This window comes from Dipodomys spectabilis, unplaced genomic scaffold, assembly GCF_019054845.1.
Source record: "Dipodomys spectabilis isolate Male_0828 unplaced genomic scaffold, ASM1905484v1 ptg000138l, whole genome shotgun sequence".
Lineage (NCBI taxonomy): Eukaryota > Metazoa > Chordata > Mammalia > Rodentia > Heteromyidae > Dipodomys > Dipodomys spectabilis.
The window spans coordinates 2,953,621-2,973,612 of NW_024870815.1; the positions used below are offsets into that span (position 1 = coordinate 2,953,621).

At 41.9% G+C, this 19,992-nt stretch overlaps 1 protein-coding gene across 1 annotated transcript in view; it reads right to left on the bottom strand.

Annotated features, from left to right (window-relative positions):
- The window catches only part of Mtmr12 (myotubularin related protein 12), a 74,936-nt gene that overhangs the window by 33,484 nt on the left and 21,460 nt on the right, over positions 1–19,992 (bottom strand). The window contains exons 2-6 of the mRNA XM_042690538.1: positions 9,326–9,386; positions 5,521–5,663; positions 3,794–3,866; positions 1,962–2,092; positions 247–331 (exon numbers count right to left, since the gene is read on the bottom strand). Coding sequence (XP_042546472.1) covers positions 247–331; positions 1,962–2,092; positions 3,794–3,866; positions 5,521–5,663; positions 9,326–9,386 — 493 coding nt within the window. The remainder of the gene's footprint in view (positions 1–246; positions 332–1,961; positions 2,093–3,793; positions 3,867–5,520; positions 5,664–9,325; positions 9,387–19,992) is intronic.

Consider the following 19,992-nt stretch of genomic DNA (forward strand, 5'->3'; position numbering starts at 1 on the left):
ATAAAGAATCCTGCCTACATTTAGTGGAGAAGGCAGAAGCTGGAGGATTTCAAGCTCCAGACCACACCAGGCACTATCTCAAAAGCAAAATAAAACAAATAGGCTAAAGTAAGGACTTAAGTTGTAGAGAGTTTACCTAGCATGGGTAAGGTCCTAGGTTCAATTCCTATTCTCTCTCTCTCTCTCTCTCTCACACACACACACACATCCTGCTGATCATAAAATGAAAACTCAGAAAATTCTTACCTGTGTTGTTTTGTGCATAGGAAAACAGAAACAATCTCTTCAGCAGTTTAGGAGATTGGGTATGATGAATTATACCACTGACAATCTGGAAAAGCAACCAATGGATATAGTTATATGCTTTTGACAGCTAAACCTAAAGACAGGCAAGAGATAAATTGTTCAAAGTCATGCCAATAGGGCTTCAAGGACAATAGCAACTCTTTTTTTTTTTTTTTTTTTTTTGGTCCAGTCGTGGGGCCTGAACTCTGGGCCTGGGCACTGTCCCTCAGCTCTTCAGCTCAAGGCCAGTGCTCTACCACTTGAGCCACAGCACCACTTCTGGCTTTTTTCTTTTTGCTTATGTGGTGCTGAGGAATCGAACCCAGGGCCTTGAGCATGCGAGGCAAGCGCTCTACCACTGAGCCACCTTCCCAGCCCAGACAATAGCAACTCTTGTTGGGGGTCTGAATCCATCACTTAGCTCTTGGAATAATGCCAGGCCAACAGAGTACTAGTTTTTAGGCTTTTTAAGAGCTCTGAGTTTCTAGGGAAAATTAGAAAACATGGTCTAATTTTTCAGAAGCAAAGTTCTGAAAAGTGAAAGTGCTGTAAGTCAGGTGCACTAAATATCTAACATGTCAAAGAATTACAGGTGGAATCTGTTTTGCTTTGACCTACTTGTGGCCTTTAGGATCCTCTAAAAGAGTAGAAAAAGAAATCTACCTGTAGCACTGTTTGTCTATTGAATCAAACAAAAGTCTGTTTGAATAGATGACTAAAACCATTATCCAAAATTAAGTGTCTGGTTCCTCACAGAATTTTCCATATTCTCACCAATCTTCACCTGCTCAGAATAGATAGTGAAGTCACATTTATTCTAACAGAATTACTGCACTATCTGAAAGAAAAGGTGTTACCTATAGGCGTGCATAACACAACACTCATGAACTAGCTTCATGCTAGGTTTTTCCTGAGGTGTTTAACTTGATAAGAGGTCTGAGATCTTCACTATCTTAAGAGAAATTTTGGGATTGCACGAATTATCCAATTGTTATAGTCACTTTTAAATGTGCTAGCTCTGTTACAGATCTTGTTTTGCAACGAGGAAATGATATTTAGTTTCCAAAGACACACTAGTGGTGGCAAATTGTCTACCACACACAACCACTCTCCCACAGGTAAATTCGTTTATTATCAGGAGTTAGAACTCAGCACTACTGCCTTTAGACAGACTGTCAGAAATGGAGAAAGGGAATAACTTTTAGCTGTCCCATCCTCTTGTTCCCCACCTCCTAACAGAGGTGGGGAACCTTTTTCATGCCAAGGGCCTCGTGGATATTTATAACACCCTTCACTGGCACAGAAAATCATCAATATAGGGAGACAGCCACAGAAGCTGATGGGAATCATAAAGCATCTGTGTCTGTCCCATCATGTACCAGATGATTTAGTTGGACTTGTACGACCCATGGTCCAAATATTCCCTACCCTTGCTTTACAGGCTCCAAGAAAAACATTATGAATTGAAGGATCAAAGGTTTCATTTACCAAGTTGACACAAAAGTATGCTTTACTCAATTATCTCTCATACTCTAATCAAAGAATACAGGATTACAACTAATTTCAGCTTTATAGAGTAAAAGGTTCCTCTTTACCTTCATGAACAGAAGCAAAACAAAACCAGTGGGGGGAAATCTAATAGGAAATAAAACCTATAAATGCATGTGACTAGTTACCCTTTTGACTTCCTCTTCCTTTGTGTACCTCAGACAAAAGTGGAACACTCGGAGGTCTTTGCAGTGGATGATAAGTTTCTCAGGGTATTTCTTTAGCTGTCCAAAGAGAGTCTTTTTTTTCTCATCAAACACTACAGGGGAGTGATGAAACCAGGAAATTATGTTACAAAGCAACCCTTAATGCTAAAGAAACAATGCACAATTAACTTCTTATGACAGGAGCTCAGTCTCTCCTAGCAGGAACTCGGCTCTCTGAGAACAAGCAGGCTCTTCATTCCTCTAGAGTCAGTATAAGACCCAAATGGACTGGTCACTGTGGCCAGAATAGACTCCAAAGGCCTGAAGAACACTCAGTTCTGAAAGTTGAGATCATAAAAAATGATTGGTAGAGGGATGGGAATGAGGTTTAGTGGTAGAATGTTGCCTAGCATGCATGAAGCCCTGGGTTCGATTCCTCAGCACCACATAAACAGAAAAAGCCAGAAGTGGCACTGTGGCTCAAGTGGTAGAGTGCTGGCCTTGAGCAAAAGAAGCTCAGGGACAGTGCCCAGGTCCTGAGTTCAAGCCCCAGGACTGGCCAAAAAAAAAAAAAAGAATGATTGGTAGAATGCTGAAGACATGCTTTCAGACTAGCCAATGTTCAAGTTTACAGCTAACACCTCTCATGACATCTTCTGTCTGCTCCTGAGCCTAGATCAACTGAGCACCTAATGGTGTTGAGAACATCACCAGTGGCCACTGAATAATTTTTGAAAATACTTTAACCCAAAAATGGAGAACAGAGATACTTAACAGTAGATACTTATCTAGTCAGTACGAAACAATATAAATCAATCTTTAAAGTAAAACCTACACAGCTAACACTGATATTAGATACTATGGCCAACACTTAACATGGAATGATCTAGTATGAAATATTAGGAAGAACAGGTTTTAAGTTATACTGTAATCCCAGTGCTCAAGAGGAAGAGGCAAGATTTTAAGTTTGAGTTTACTCTGGGCTGACACAGTGAAGCCCTCTCAAAAACAAAAGAGAGAGAATAATGAGGATGAATATGGTTGAAATAGTTTGCTTACATGAATGAAAACAGAACAATAAAACCTATCAAAATGTTTTAAGGAGGGAAAAAGGAGGTAAGAAAAAGTGATTATGGTGTGAGATTTATTGAGATACATTTGGACATGTGTAGACATTTCATAATGGAACCCCTTCCTTGTATAATTAATGTATACTAGTGTTAGGTCCACCTGGGAAAATGACCCCTTCCCTTCATTTTCTCTTCATGTGAAACCACACATTGACCCTTTCCCCTTTGTTCTCTCTCCCTACAAAACTGCACATGACCCTCCCTAGAAGTCCCTGCCCATCACCTGTAACCACCAGGAAACTGGTCGCTGTGCACCTACGAGTTAGTGGGAGGTCCCCAGGCTCTGAGGTCACTTCCTCATCCACTGCAGTTACGCCTCCTTCTTGCTCTTCCCTATATAACCTTTCTCTGCCATTAGTTCCAGCTGCCTCACCCTACCCTAGAGTGCAGCTTGGCTCTCCCAATAAACTCTTTTCTGCCTGAACCATGTGGTAGTCTTTTGGCAACCCTTACATATAACTAGTTTAAAAAATAAAAAATAAAAAGAATATGTTTCAAGTCCAAGTTTCTCCAGTTAAGCAACTCAAAAAAATTTCCTTCATACTTCAATTTATCATCATGAAGGTACTTTATATGACAACATATATGAATACATTTGAATAAACTGTAAGGACTACAAGAAAATGATCACTTTCAGCTATATATTACAAGATTGGAAATAACACAGGGAAAAAAGATACTTACCTCCATAAATCTGATCCACACAATGGAGTGTAATGTCATTTTCTCCTATAACCTTATTCTTAAATTGAGTCTCCTAAAAGATTTAAAAACACAAACCTGTAATTCCTTTCTATGCACAGTTTTCCACTTTGTACTGAGATAAAAGAAAAGGCAACCAATCATTCCTAAGAATGGGACGATGAAATATGTAAGAATAGTTCCTGAGCACCTGTTTTCAAAATTAGGAAGAGAGCCAGACTCCAGTGGCTCACATCTGTAACCCTAGCTATTCAGGAGGCTGAGATCTGAGGATCAGACTAGACAGGAAAGTTTATAAGTATCTTATCTCCAATTAACCAGCAAAAAAGCCAGAAGTGGAGCTGTGGCTCAAGTGGTAGAATTTTAGCCTTCAGCATAAAAGCTCACGGACAGCACCCAGACCCAGAGTTCAAGTCACAGGTCTTGTGTAAACACACGCATATGTGTGTGTGTGTGTCTCCCCACACACACACATATGAACACATACACTAGGCAGAACATGTCATTTCTGGGATGCTCCCATGGAAACACATCCTGCCATATACCATCATTTTGAGAAGTGTGAAGAAGTGACAAGCTGGTTAACTTTTTTCCACATAAAACTAATAAGTGACTGACAGAACTACCCGAGGCCAACTTTAAGAAGAAAATACAGAAAGATTCAAATTTCTAGAAAATACTGACTTCAAAGAGAAGCAGCATAGAGACGAGAGTTGGCAGATGCTTTCAAAAACAAGGGCTAAACATTTAGGGCTGGGAAGGTGGCTCAGTAGTAGAGAGCTTGCCTTGCATGCATGAGGCCCTGGGGTCAATTCCATAGCACTATATAAACAGAAAAGGCCGTGGTGCTGTAGCTAATTGGTAGAGTGCTAGCCTTGAACAGTACCCAGGCCCAGAGTTCAGGCCTCACGACTGACAAAAAAAAAAAAAAGCAAGGGACTTTGGAAACAGCTGGCACTCTGGGGCCAAAAAAGTCTCTGCGGGGGCCAGAAGGTCTCTGGCTGGGTATCCATTGGCATTCAGTGCTCTCCCATTGGGACAGTTCTGTCCTTTCTGCATTGTTCATTCTTAAGTAGGGACATGTCGACATGTCTCACAAGGACAGAACTACAAGGTTCAGATTAAAAAGCTCAAGTTAAAGTCTGGACTCACTATTAGTTTCATTACTAAACTCAATACCTGGATTTGAGGAAGATTAGGATACAGAAAACATGGGGAACTAATATATTGGGGAAAAGTGTTATTTCAATGAGTGATTTAGCCAGGCGCTGGTGGCTCACACCTGTAATCCTAGCTACTCAGGAAGCTGAGATCTGAGAATCGAGGTTCAGAGCCAGCCCAGGCAGGAAAGGCTGTAAGACTCTTATCTCCAATAAATCACTCTGAAAATGGGAGGTGGCGCTGTGGCTCAAGTGCGCTAGCCTTGAGCTGAAGAGCTGAAGGACAGTGCCCTGGCCCAGGTTCAAGCCCCATGACTGACCAAAAAAAAAAAAAAAGCAAACCAATGTGACATGAGGCATAAGTGGGAAGTTGTTTAATGGTCCTGCTGCACAGACTCTCTGAAGAGAATAGACTTATGATAAGAACAATTTCTATCTTCTGCTAATATTATGTGTTGGGTATGGCAGGATTAAGAAACTGGGAGGGGAGCAATACAAGTCCTAATTGCACTCTTCATTCTAAATTCAGCAGATCTAGTTCATACGTACGTAATTATCCAAAGCAGATTCATCATCACCCAAGAAGGCAATCTTAAAGTCTGTGCAGACAAGTCTCCCGTAGACTCCACGCTGACAGGAATCTTCCTGCACATACTTCAGGACTGTGCTGGCTTCACAAAGCAGCTGTTCACCTGGTAGAAACTAAAGTAAGTCTTCAGAGTCCCCAGGGAACACACAATATGCAAACACAAAGCTTCCCGCTCTGTTTACGTAAGGACAAACACATAGTACACTGTGGCATTTCAGAATGAGCCACTCTTCAGAATGTCAGGAGCTTCAAATTTAGAAGATAAAAGCAAGGGGTTGGAGGTATGGTTCAGGTGTCAGGGTGCCTGCCAATAGGGGTAAAGTGTCAAGTAGTGAGTTTGAGTCCTGATCTCAGACAGAAAGAAAAAAAAAAAAAAAGGAAGAGAAAGCAAGAGTGGGAGGAGCAAATGGCTTAGGGACACCATCATACAGGATTGCTCTCGTTTCTCACTGCAAAGAATGGAGGCTTCAAAATAGGTGGCAATTAATTCAGCTGCACTTTGAGGCACAGATCTAAGTGTTTTTATTACTTTGACCCCAGCAGATGTTTCAGAGCAGTGATACCCTAAATGAGGAAAGGCAGGCAGGCTGGTGCGCAGAACCTGGATGCACACTTCAGTCCCTTTTCCTGTGGGAGACGAGGGCTTCCACAGCTTCCTCAGATACCACAGATGCTGAACTCCACCCTCATCCCACACCACCACCTTATTCTGATTACACTTAGCCAGCAGGATGAGAGGAAAATAGAGGTCAGAACTGGTGGGGAAAAAAAAACCACACAAAACAAAACATATCCTCTCTTTGTTGAGAGTACTTCCTCTCAATGGCCCATGTGAGCAACTGTAGTTCCTGGAGACGAGTAAGCATTCCTGCTCCCTAGAAGCAGAAGACCCCACGAGGGCTAGAGGATGAGCTGAGGGCAGGAAAAAAGAGAAGGAAATGGGAGAAATGAAAAACTAAGTGAACTACTTTGCAACAAAAAAGAGAAAGGATTTTCTCTTCTCATTTGTCCTCTGGATTTCCCCATCTTCTTTTGTTTTGGGTCGGGTTGTGGGCCTGAACTCTGGGCCTGGGCGCTGCCCCTCAGCTCTTCAGCTCAAGGCAGCACTCTACCACTTGAGCCACAGCGCCACTTCCAGGTTTTTTTTTGCTTATGGGTACTGAGGAATCGAACCCAGAGCCTCAAGCATGCAAGGCAAGCGCTTTACCACTGAGCTACCTTCCCAGCCCTTGGATTTTCCCATCTTCAAGTGTACTTGTTAGCTGGAAGTTCATTAAGACTAAGAAAGAAGAGTGAGGGTAGCAAACTCACACTATCAAGCGAATATATTTTATGGTGCTTTCTTCATTTTTCAAGGAGTAAATTACCTCTAACTGAAACACTAAGGAAATATCAGATGGCTCAGTCACTAGGTCAAGCCTCTAGAGAGATCACAGAATTTGAAAAAACAAACAAACAAACAAAAACAACAATGAAGTAAAGGCTTTGTTAGGGTTTAAAATAGCCCAAGAAAAAAGAGCATCCACTAAGTTCAAAATGAAAGACAAATAGACAAAGCTTCAACTCCCAAGGTGAAAAAGATGGAAAAGTTCATCTCAAACCAGGACAGCCCCCTCCCCTCCGGTCATGCACCGGAGACCAGAGATCAGTGTGCAGTAATAAAACAACCTGCTGGTGACACCCTCTGTATCCATGGATGCTGCAGCCAGGGTCAATACCTTGTCTGTACCAGATATAGACTCAAGAATCGTGAGAACTAGGAGTTGCGAAGGGCTTAGTACAGGCTGACACTGACAGAAATTAACTGTGAACTCACATCTGTAGACCTAGAAAAGACCATCAGGTAATCCAGAAGATCATAAAATATATATAACTCCAAATTAAAAATAAAAAACAAATTTCAGAATCTCTAATCCTAAAAGCAGGGAGAAAAAAAAAAAAAACAACAAGAAAGAGGGCTGGGAATGTGGCTTAGTGAGAGAGTACTTGCCTAGAATGAGTGAAGCCCTGGGTTCTATTCCTCTGTACCACATAAACAGAAAAAGCCAGAAGTGGGGCTGTGGCTCAAGTGGTAGAGTGCTAGCCTTTAGCATAAAAAGCTCAGGGACAGTGCCCAGGCCCTGAGTCCAAGCCCCACGGTGACAAAAAAACCAGGAAAGATAACACAAGGTTTAGATCATTACAACATAAAAAAAGTCTTTGAAACTAAAAATAGTTTAAAAAAAGTTTCAGAATTTCAAGGTGTTTTACCAACGGGTTGATCAATTGGAAACATCTATTTATTCATGCCACCTTAACCACCTGAGGAGACCTCTATTGTTTGAGGAAAACATACGTAAAAACTTATGAAGTTGGGGACTTGTGGCTAATACCTATAAGAGGCTAAGATCTAAGTACTGTGGTTTGAAGCCAGCCTAGGCAGGAAAGTCCATGAGATTCTTATCACCAATTAACCACCAAAAAAGCCAAAAGTGGAGCTGTGGCTCAAGTGGTATAGTACTAGCTTTGAGCACAAAAGTTCAAGGTCAGTACCCAAGTCCTGAGTTCAAGCCCCAGGACTGGCACAAAACAAACAAACAAAAAAACAAAAAAAAACAACTTGTGGGGAGGAAAAGATATTCTGAATTGGGGTGAAAAATAGAAAAAGAGTATACTGTAAGATTTTCCACATATGGGGAAGATATGCCATCAAATAGTTTCTGTTCCTAAATCTAGAAGTGATTAAAATTTAAGCTATAAAAATAATCAATCCAAACCCCTCCATAATAAAAATGACTACAGAGCAAAGCTCTGGTTGCCCCAGGGCTGATAAGCCCCAATATTGCCAGTACTGCTACTAGATACACCAGTAGACGGGCAGATGAGGTCACCCATCAACTGTGCTGTTCAAGGGCAATTTTAAACTTGGGCAGAGGGAGAATGTATGGGGTTTAGAGAACTCTTCAGGAAACTTAAGCTTTTCCTAAATGGAAACTAGAAATACTATCGTCCTAGTAGAAAAAAGTGAAAAAAGGTCTCATTTGCTTGTCTGAGGCAAGCATTTTCCAGGTTCATTTTTATTGGGTCAGGGAAAAAAAAGAGGAAAAGAAATTTTTTCCAGGGCTGGGAAGGTGGCTCAGTGTAGAGTGCTTGCCTTGCATGAATGAGGCCCTGGGTTCGATTCCTCAGCACCACATAAGCAAAAAGAAAAAAGCCAGAAGTGGCGTTGTGGCTCAAGTGGTAGAGCGCTAGCCTTGAGCTGAAGAGCTGAGGGACAGTGCCCAGGCCCAGAGTTCAGGCCCCACGACTGGACCCAAAAAAAAAAAAAAAATTTCCAGCTGGATGTTGGTGGCTCATGCCTGTTACCCTAGCTACTAAGGGGGCTGAGATCTGAGGATTGTGATTCAAAGCCAGCCCGCACAGAAAAGTCCATGAGACTGTTACCTCCAGTAAACCACTCAGAAAAAAACAAAGATGGCACTATGGCTCAAGTGGTAGAGCCACTGGGTAGGACAACACCCAGGCCCTGAGTTCAAGCTCCAGGACCAGCAAAAATAAAATAAACAAATAATATTAATAAATAAAAATAAATTATTTCTAGATGTTGTAATACTTAGAACCAAGTATAGTTATTGATGTAAAGACCTTGATGTCTTTGTCCAATTTGTTACTATTATATGCCAGAGGATGAAAACAAAAGCATTTATGTATAGTGATACTAAGGATGATGTAATTTTTCACTGGCTTTGAGTTGCATATAAGGAACTATACCAACATGACTGTTACCTGGCAACAAGTGAAGAGTTGCTTCCTTCTCTGTTACTTCCTTTTCGTTTGTGTGAATTTCCTTTAGAAAAAAAAAGAAGAGCAAAGGTCATATTTTTCTTTGTTTCAAGGCTCAAAATAACATAAATGTTATTTTCAGAATACACTAAGCCTTCATCTCATGACCTCTGAGATTTTAGGAAGATAGTTTTTCTTTTTTGCAGAGGGTAGGAACTGAACCCAGGCCTCTCACAGACTAGACAAGCAATCTACCTTTTGAGTCATTCTACTAGCCCTAATAAGCTACTTTTTCTTTTTACAAGCTATTTTTTGGGGGGGAGGTCAGTTGTGGGGCCTGAACTCTAAGCCTGGGCACTGTCCCTTAGCTCTTCAGCTCAAGGCTAGTGCTGTACCACTTGAGCCACAGTGACACTTCCAGTTTTTTCTGTTTATGTGGTGCTGAGGAATTGAACCCAGGGCCTCATGCATACAAGGCAAGCACTCTACCACTGGAGCCATCTTCCCAGCCCTTTACAAGCTATTTTTTAAAACATTTTTTTGCTGGTGCTGGTGGCTCATGCCTATAATCCTAGCTACTCAGGAGGCTGATATCTGAGGATCCTGTTTCAAAGCCAGCCAGAACAGGAAAGTCTGCGAAACTCTTATGCCCAATTAATCACAGAAAAAGCCAAAAGTGGTGCTATGGCTCAAGTGGTAGAGTGCTACCCTTAAGCAAAAGGATCCCAGCACCCAGGCCCCAAGTTCCACCCCAGGATGACAAAAAAAAAGGAGGGGGGAGGGAGAAAATGGACAGAAACAAGGAATGTTTCTAGTTAGTGCAGATTCACTGCTCTAATAACCCACTAGGGCTCAGTAAAGATAGCTGAGACATTCATTCCCCTTTCTTTTTTTTTTTTTTGGGTCCGGTTGTGGGGCCTGAACTCTGGGTCTGGGCTCTGTCCCTCAGCTCTTCAGCTCAAGGCTAGCGTTCTACCACTTGAGCTACAGTGCCACTTCCGGCTTTTTTTTCCCCTGCTTATGTGGTGCTGAGGAATCAAACCCAGGGCCTCATGCATGCAAGGCAAGCGCTCTACCACTGAGCCATCTTCCCAGCCCCTTCATTCCCCTTTCTATATTACCTAAGATCATGAGACAGTACCAAGGTACAATCACTTCTATTGGGGAATTGATGCTTAGCTAAGTATCACAATTTCTAAATAAACTATGTCTTCTACTTCAGGTTCAACATTTACTATATATTTAAAGATAATTAGCAGGCTAGAAGCTGAAGCTCATGCTTATAATCCCAGTTACTCAGGAAGCTGAAATCTGAGGATCAAAGTTGAAGCCACCTTGGGCAGGAAACTCCATGAGACTCTTAACCACCAAAAATGTTCAAAGTGGAGCTGTGACACAAGTCATAGACTGCTAGCCTCAAGCAAAAAAGCTAAGAGACAGAGAGCTCAGACCCTGAGTTCAAGCCCCAGTACTGGCACAAAAAATAAAAAAAGATATTTAGCCAATTTTTAAAATGATGCTTGCAAAACTATCATAAGAAGAAGATATGGCAAGCCTCCTAATGAAGTCTACCACACCATCTCAGAAGCATTCTTGCCAAAATATCTAATCCAACCTTAGTATGTTAACCTCAAAATGTTTGAGCTTCTGTGGCAATCTATCCTGAAACTCTAGAAACCAGGAGTGGTTGCATATTCCTATAATCCCACCACTTGGGAAGCAGGAAAAGTCATGAGTTCAAGGCCAGTTTGGTTTTTTTGTTTTTTTTTTCCGGTTGTGGGACCTGAACTCTGGGCCTGGGCCGCTGTCCCTCAATTCTTCAGCTCAAGGCTAGCGCTCTACCACTTGAGCCACAGCGCCACTTCCAGCTTTTTCTTTTTGCTTATGTGGTGCTGAGGAATCGAACCCAGGGCCTCAGGCATGCAAGGCAAGTGCTCTGCCACTGAGCCACCTTCCCAGCCCCCAAGGCCAGTTTGAGAAACATACTGAGAACCTGTTTCAAAAACAAACAAACAAACAAAAAGAAGAAACACAGGGACAGAGAAATACATTAATTACTATGTGCCACAAGGATACAGTCCAGACTTGACTAGAGACCAGATACTAGTGGCTCATGCCTGTAATCCTCGTTACTCAAAAAGCTGAGATCAGAGAATTACAGGTTAAATCCAGCTCCAAGCAGGAAAGTCCCTGAGACTCTAATTTCCAGTTAACCACCAAAAAGCCAGAGAAGCGGAGCTGTGGCTCAAGTGGAAAAGCACTAACCTTTAGCACAAAGGCTCAGGCACAGTGCTCAGGCCTGGAGTTGAAGCCCAAGGAGTGGTACCAAAAAAATCTAAGAAATTCTTTTTTTTTTGGGGGGGGGGGGGAGGGGGGGTCCGGTCGTGGGGCCTGAACTCTGGGCCTGGGCTCTGTCCCTTAGCTCTTCAGCTCAAGGCTAGTGCTTTACCACTTGAGCCACAGCGCCACTTCCGGCTTTTTTCTTTTTGCTTATGTGGAGCTGAGGAATTGAACCCAGGGCCTCAGGCATGCAAGGCAAGCGCTCTACCACAGAGCCACCTTCCCAGCCCCAATCTAAGAAATTCTTAAAGCACACTTTGTCAACAAAACTACACATATTTAACTTTCATAAAAGGCTATAGTAAATAACATATTTTCTGAATTTGTTGACAGAGACTACACTATGGTATTAGAATTTACACCCATCTCAAGGCTGCTTAGATTGCAACAGTTTTCCCAGAGACTCCACTTTGAATATGGTCTAATTTGATGGTGATTTCTGTCCAGGGAGATGTGAATAAATCAAGTCATTCTGGGGCAGGTCTTCTTAACCTGGGGCATGTTAAGTCATCCTGGGAGCTCACTGCCCACTCAGACCCTCACAGTCCCCACACAAAACAACTGATGCAGCCTAGTCTTCTGTGTGTGTGTGTGTGTGTGTATTTCCATCCTGGGATTTGAACTCAAGGTTGGGGAGCTGTCTCTGAATTTCTTTTTTTTTTTGTCAGTTGTGGGCCTGAACTCTGGGCCTGGGCGCTGTCCCTCAGCTCTTCAGCTCAAGGTTAGCCCTCTACCACTTGAGCCACAGCACCACTTCCGGCTTTTTCTGCTTATGTGGTGCTGAAGAATCGAACCCAGAGCCTCATGCATGCAAGGCAAGCACTCTACCACTGAGCCATCTTCCCAGCCCCCCTGAATTTCTTTTTGATCAAGGCTAGCACTCTACCACTGAGCCACAGCTCTACTTTCAGCTTTTTTGGTAGTTTATTGAATTTTCCTGCCCAGGCTGGCCTTGAACTGTGATCTCAGATCTTGGTGGCTTATACTTGTAAGTCTTCTGGTTTTGCAAAAAGTACCCCTGCTGATCAGATGCACTGTTCTAGGTTAGCAAGACTAAGTACTCATGTACATACTACGAGTGTTTGGAAAATTCAGAAATTCTAAGAGGTTTTATTATCTGTCTTACGTAAAAAAGTTAAATGAAAGCACAATTATATTTGACAGGTTCTATCATCTTCCACTGAAAATTCAGAAAGCAATGCTATTCAGTTGTTAAAGGACTACAGCAATCGTCTTGACTAGTGCTTTGTGCAGTCCAAATACTGTAGCTAGCTTGGAGAAGACTTGCCTGCTGCTGTATCGTATCAGCCTGTTGTATTATTTTGATGTTTTGTTTTGTTTAAAGATGAGTCTCCCTATTTAGTCCAGGTAAGCCTCAACCCGGCAACTGCCTCAGCCTCCCTAATGCTGGGGTTACAGGCAAGTGCCACCACATCCTGTATTTCAGAAAACAAAACAAAACAAAACCCCAAAGGTATATTTTAGGTTTCTATCCAACCCCAATTTCAGATCACTATAACCTAGACCTCCTATATTGAACAAGTTCTTCTACTCCAGTTCACTGGAAGAGAAACTAACAAGGACAGTTGTTTCATAATAATCTCTGAATTAATTTGGCTGAAGAGCTCAGAGATGCTAATTAAGCTGCTTAAAATATAGACGTGGAAATCAGACCACAAACATGGAGAAGCAAAGAAAGTAGTTCTGTAGAGAACTGGGACACATAAAAAGGGTAAAAAGAGATAAAAGCAAGGCTTTCTGACACACATTAATGGCCTGAACTCCCAAGGCTTTTCAGGCTTCTGTGAAATCCAAGCACACCTTTGACCCACAAGGCCATAATTCACACCTGTATCTTCAAAACAAATTCCCTCCTTGGCAGAAATTAGCTACAGTGGGTTCTGTTTATTATCAACAAAGATATTGACTTAAGTCAACTGTATAATCAACGAGAAACCACAAATGCGTGGAATCATATCATCTAATATGCCGATAGACAATATTCTAGAACCACAGGATGAAGATCTAATGTTGCAACTAGTGCCTCACAAGTAAGATTGGCAAAAAAGGTCAAATGCCAAAGGCAGCATCTACAGCCTTCAGTATGTGAGGTTTGGGTGGGGGAGCATGTATGGAGACTGTAAACGTAAAGCCACATTTTATTCAGCTTATATCATCCTTCCCACATTGTTTCCTTGGCGGCTGCCATCATATGCCCATTAAAACCTTGGGTGTGGAAACATGCTTCCACAAAACTTGCCAGATATAAGGGTACAGCCCATAATATTTCAAAGCTAGGGCAGGAGGACCATGAGTTCAAGTCCAGCCTGGTTGCAAGCCCTACCTCTGCAAACACACAAAAGAGAAAAAAAGAGATAGGGAAAGAGAAAAGGAAGGCTCCTTTTTTAAGTGAGAAAAGGAAGCTCTCCATTTTAAATTGACGGTGTCACAGTAAACAAAATTCTCAAAGATGAGTATCAGTCACCTAGAGCATTTAACCATTTCCTGTAAGAAAAAACGAGGAGGCTGAGGACCTTTTCCCACTACTCTCATCTTGATCAAATGGGTCAAAAGCTTAGTACACATTTTCTCATTTAAAAAATACTGACTCCTCTGCTTCCACCAGATAATATTAAATATCTTTTAATATTGGCACCAAGCTGCTAATCAAAAACTTAGTCATCTAGAGAAAAGAGAAAATCTAAAGAGCATCTAAGTCATCCAGGAACCACATATTTTATGAAACATGCAATAATTTCAACACCAGAAGATGACGAAAAACTTCCCACTAAAATAGCTATTATTCATCAGACTTCCTTCAGCATTGCAGACAGGAAAGGAAAGGTCAGAACGACACAGTGATACATACATTGATACTGAACTGCCAGTGTCTGAAAACAAAACAACTCACCTATCAAATATACGTGAGCCCCTGCATCAAATACCAGTAAACCTAAACCGAGAGCCTATACATCCTAAACCCAGCCACCTCACCTGTTTGGAATACTGCCAAAAATCTACTGAAAAACGGCTTCTGGGCAACAATAAGAAAGTGTTTCAACTCTGTACACAGTGATCAAAGTCCTCCACAATCTGCCTGACAGATTCCACCTCTACAGCATGCTTTTAACTTCAATGAGTCTAATATTTAGTATACATCTATAGTATCATCAGATACGTACTCTTCCTTAGTAGCTAATCCTAAAAACAATTCTAGTGTTATCTCCATTTTACAGAAAACTGAGGCTTAAAGTGGATCAGTAACTTGACTGAGATTTTAAGAAAAAGTGTGTTATTAACCAAGGATTAGCTCAAACACTATCAAACTCATTGCACATACTGCTTACACTTGGAAATATTCTAACAAACAAGATTTCCAACACTCTACTTTTTAAGAAATTATTTTATTTCTTGTTTATGTGGTACCAAGGAATCAAATCCAGGGCTTCATGCATGCTAGGCAAGCACTCTACCACTAAGCCACATTCCCAGCCCAACACCCTACTTTTTACAAGAGGGAAAAATCACTGCTATAGTAGGAAAACTGTCTTATCACAAAACTGAACAAATTTGAAAAATTCTCTTAAAGAAAACAATAGAAAGGGTTATTTTGAAAAATTATATATGCACATATTAAATAGCATGGTGGGGGCTGGGAAGGTGACTCAGTGGTAGAGCGCTTGCCTTGCATGCCTGAGGCCCTGGGTTCGATTCCCCAGCACCACATAAGCAAAAAGAAAAAAAAATAAATAGCATGGTGAAGAGTCTTGATACATTAATATACAGTACTTTTTTTTTTTTTTTTTTTTGCCAGTCCTGAGGATTGACCTCTGGGACTGTATACTGACCCTGAGCAACTTTTGCTGAAGGCTTAGCACTGTACCACTCGAGACACAGCACCACTTCTGGCTTCTTCTATGATTAACTGGAGATAGGAGTCTCATGGACTTTTCCTGTCCAGGCTGGCTTCCAACCACAATCCTCAGATCTCAGCCTCCTAAGTAGCTAGGATTACAGGCCTGAGCCACCAGCTCCTGGCAAATTTTTTAAAAAACGAATGGCAGCCAGGCATTGGTGGCTCACACCTGTAATCCTAGCTACTCAGGAGCCTGAGATCTGAGGATCATGGTTCAAAGCCAGCTGGGGCAGAAAATTCTGTAAGATTCTTATCTCCAATAAACCATCAGAAAACTGGAAGTAGCGCTGTGGCTCAAGTGGTAGAGTGCTTGCCTTGAGCTGAGGCTGAGGGACAGCGCCCAGGCCCAGAGTTCAAGCCTCACAACCTACCAAAAAAAAAAAAAAAAGGAATGGCAGGAAAACAACAGGCTAGGGATGGGGGCAAGGGTACTAGCTGGGTGTTTTTGTTACCTAGGAGGGCATATGATGATTAATATGGTCAAAGTGGTCTGCATACATGAATGAAAATAGAATAATGAAATCTGTTGTTGCTCTATGAGGGAAAAAAGGAGAGTGATAGAGGAGGGTGATTGGGATACACTGCACACACATGTAGAAATGACGCAATTAAACTCTCCATGTTAAACTCAGCTGCTATTCCTGAGGATCTGCTGGAAGGCTGTGAGGTCTACTGGTTCTCAAAGAATCAGGACTGGGAAGGTGGCTCAGTGGTAGAGTGCTTGCCTTGCATGCATGAGGCCCTGGGTTCAATTCCTCAGTACCACATAAGCAGAAAAAGCAGGAAGTAGTGCTGTGGCTCAAGTGGTAGAGTGCTAGCCTTGAGCTGAAGAGCTCAGGGATAGCACCCAGGCCCAGCGTTCAAGCCCCATGACTGAAGGGGAGGTGAGGGGGTGGAGAGGAGTCAGGTTGCTGGTTTCTCACCAAGTTCATATTCAGAGTGCACATCTCTTCAAAAGAAAAAGAAAGATCATAGATCTTGAAAAGAACTGAGGTAGGGATAGGGGGTCACAAAAAAGCTCTCACAGGTCAAAACACTTTGACAAATATTTACATCACCAGCTTTGAGTAGAAATAAAGTTGTTCTCAGACAGATTTTATCCAGCCAGAGGGGCCAACTCCAACAAGCAGCATCCTTCAATATTGCTAAAGATAGCAAAATTTAGTTTTTTCCCTATTGTATTTGGTGCCAAAATGTTGAAAAGATACAACATCAATGTTTAAGTTACCCTACTTTTTAAAGAATGATCATATAATACTGGTTTCTCTACTACCCAAAAAATCTGAGAGGAAAAAAATTTGAACCCACATATTGCATAGCAATAAATTGAAAGTGAGATATTCCATTTTTTTTTTCTTTGTCAGTTGTGGGGCTTAAACTCTGGGCCTTGGGTGCTGTCCTTCAGATCTTCAGCTTAAGGCAAGCACTCTACCACTTGAGCCACAGCACCACTTCTGGTTTTCTGGAGGTTTATTGGAGATAAGAATCTCATGGCCTTGCCTGTTCAGGCTGGCTTTGAACCTAGATCCTTGGATCTCAGCCTCCTGAGTAGCTAGGATTACAGACATGAATCACCACCAGCACCCAGCAAGAATTTTCCTTTTTCAAATATAAAGTTGCATTTTAAATACAGCATAACATTAATAATTCAAGTGATTGTTTTTCCTTGTGTTTCTCCCATCTTTGCTGCATGTATTTGTTTGTCTGTTTGGTTTGGTTGGTGTTATTTTTATTTATACGCTTGAATTCCAGGGCTAGCACTCCTGCTCAGCTTCTTTCATTCATGGCTGGTGCTCTACCACTTGAGCAGCATTTCTACTTCTAGCTCTTTGTTGGTTAACTGGAGATAAGAGTCTCAGATTTGTTCCTCCTTCCCTTCTTCATTTCTTTCTCCCTCTCTCTTTCTCCCTCAGAAGCCAGGACCTCTTGCATGATAGGCAAACACTCTACCACTTGGCATCCTGATAAACATTCCCTGGGCCCTAAAAACTGTTACTTAACAGTTTATATTTACTAGTTTATTTAACCCTCACAGCAAGTCTTTGAGGTAGTGTTTTCATAGCATGAGTATATCCATCATATTAATGAACAGACCAACGGCAATGTGGTACAGTGGAATTCAAACTTAGGTATTCTAACCCCTATGTGTACCACCTTGCAAGATGCCATACTACTTCTTATCTGGAAAAAAGAAAAGACAAAAAACAAGACAGAATGATCAGTCAAGCACTTTTAGACCTGTTTTCAGGTCAAGGGAGGCACCACAGGAAGGGCCCAAGAAGGTCTATGTGTGGGAGGGCAGAGGAAGCCTCCTTTCCCCGAAGGAAACCAACACCTAAGAACCACAAGTAATGAGTCTAATGACACTGGTGCTTAACCTCATCTTACTGCACTGTGTCTCCTAGGACATCAGTCTCTTAGTTGCTACTTCAACCAACCCTTGAGAGTTCAATGAATATCTTATGACTCACAAATCCAGAAAAGACTCCAACCATGAATACCTTGCTACATACTGTACAGGAAATTCTGTGCTCCCTTCAAGAGCATACAGCTAACCAAGCACCAGTGGCTCATACCCATAGTCCTACTCATGGTTCAAAGCAAGCTGGGCAGACAAATCTGAGAAACTTATCTCCAATTAACAAGCAAAAGACTGGAAGTGGAGGTGTGGCTCAAGTGGCAGAGTGCCAGTGTTAAGCAAAAAACTTAAGCAAGAGTTTGAAACCTTCAAGTTCAATCCCTACTACTTGCATGTGTGCACGCAAGCACGCACGCACACACACACACACACACACACACACACACACACACACACACACACACACACACACAAATAGTATATAGCCTAGTGGTTATCTTTATCCTTCTGCCCTCAATAACCAAGCTATCACCAAATTCTATCAATACTACCTACTAAATCCATCCACAATCTATGCTCCTCTTATGACACCAGTACATTTTTTTTTTTTTTTTTTTTTTATTTTTGCTTATGTGGTGCTGAGGAATCGAACCCAGGGCCTCTGGCATGCAAGGCAAGCGCTCTACCACTGAGCCACCTTCCCAGCCCCCACCAGTACATTCTTCTAAAAAGTATTTATCATCACTTACCTAGACCACTGCAATAGTTGTCCAACTGGTCTACCAGTACTTGTTTTCCGAATCACTTCTCCACCCTCAAATGGAGGTGATACTTAGTCATGAGATGGTAAAAATGCCTTGACATGGCATATGAGGCTCTGCATATGTACTTCTCCAATCCGGCCTTCGTTCCTGTTAGCCCGTCAAACTTGTCATTTCAAATTCTTTAATTATTTAAACCTACCTCTCCACCCTTCAATAAACTTTATCCTCAGAATCTAATACTGGCCTTGTATATTTTAAGTACTGAAAATACTTTGTTGAATAATTCAATTAATAATGACTAAGGCCGGGTGCTGGCAGTTCACACCTGTAATTCTAACTACTCAGGAGGCTGAGATCTGAGGATCGTGTTCAAAGCCAGCCCAGGCAGGAAAGTCCATGATACCCTTATCTCCAATTAACCACAGAAAACAGGAAGTAGTGCTGTGGCTCAGGTGGTAGAGTGCTAGCCTTGAGCTGAAGAGCTGAGGGATAGCACCCAGGTCCAGAGTTCAAGCCCCACGACCAACAACAACAAAAAAAGTCTAGTAAGAAGTTTTAGAAACACTTTTTTGTTGTTGTTGATGTTGGTCAGTCATGGGGCTTGAACTCTGGGCCTGGACACTGTCCTGAGCTTTTTTGCTCAAGGCTAGCACTCTACCCCTTTGAACCACAGCTTCACTTCCCGTTTTCTGGTGCTTAATTGGAAATAAAGAGTCTTGTGGAGTTTCCTGCCCCAGCAAGCTTTGAACCACGATCTTCAGATCTCTGCCTCCTGAATAGCTAGAATTATATGCATGAGCCACTGGTACCTGGCTACTCCGTAATTTTTTACACATTACATATTTTTTCCAACTGATTCGGTAATACATGTTTGTAGTCCCAGCACTCTAGACATAAGACAGGAAGATGGCAAGTTCAACATTAACCTGGGTTATATGGCAAGACCTTGTCTCAAAATTTATTTCATTTTGTTTTTTCATTCACTTATTTGTTGGTTTTTTTGTTTGTTTTTGTTTTGCAGTACTAGGATTTAAACTCAGGGCCTCATACTTGCTGGGTAAATGGTCAACTACTTGAACCACACCTCTACCACCATTTTTTAAAGAATCCTACTTACTAAAGAGGCTGAGATCTTAGTATCATGATTTGAACCAGCCTGGGCAGAAAAGGCCATGACACTTTTATCTCCAGTTAACCACCAAATAGCAGTAATGGGCCTGTGGCTCAAATGATAGAGTGCTAGCCTTGAGCAAAAAAGCTCAGAGAACATGGCACCTTTGGATCATTTCTG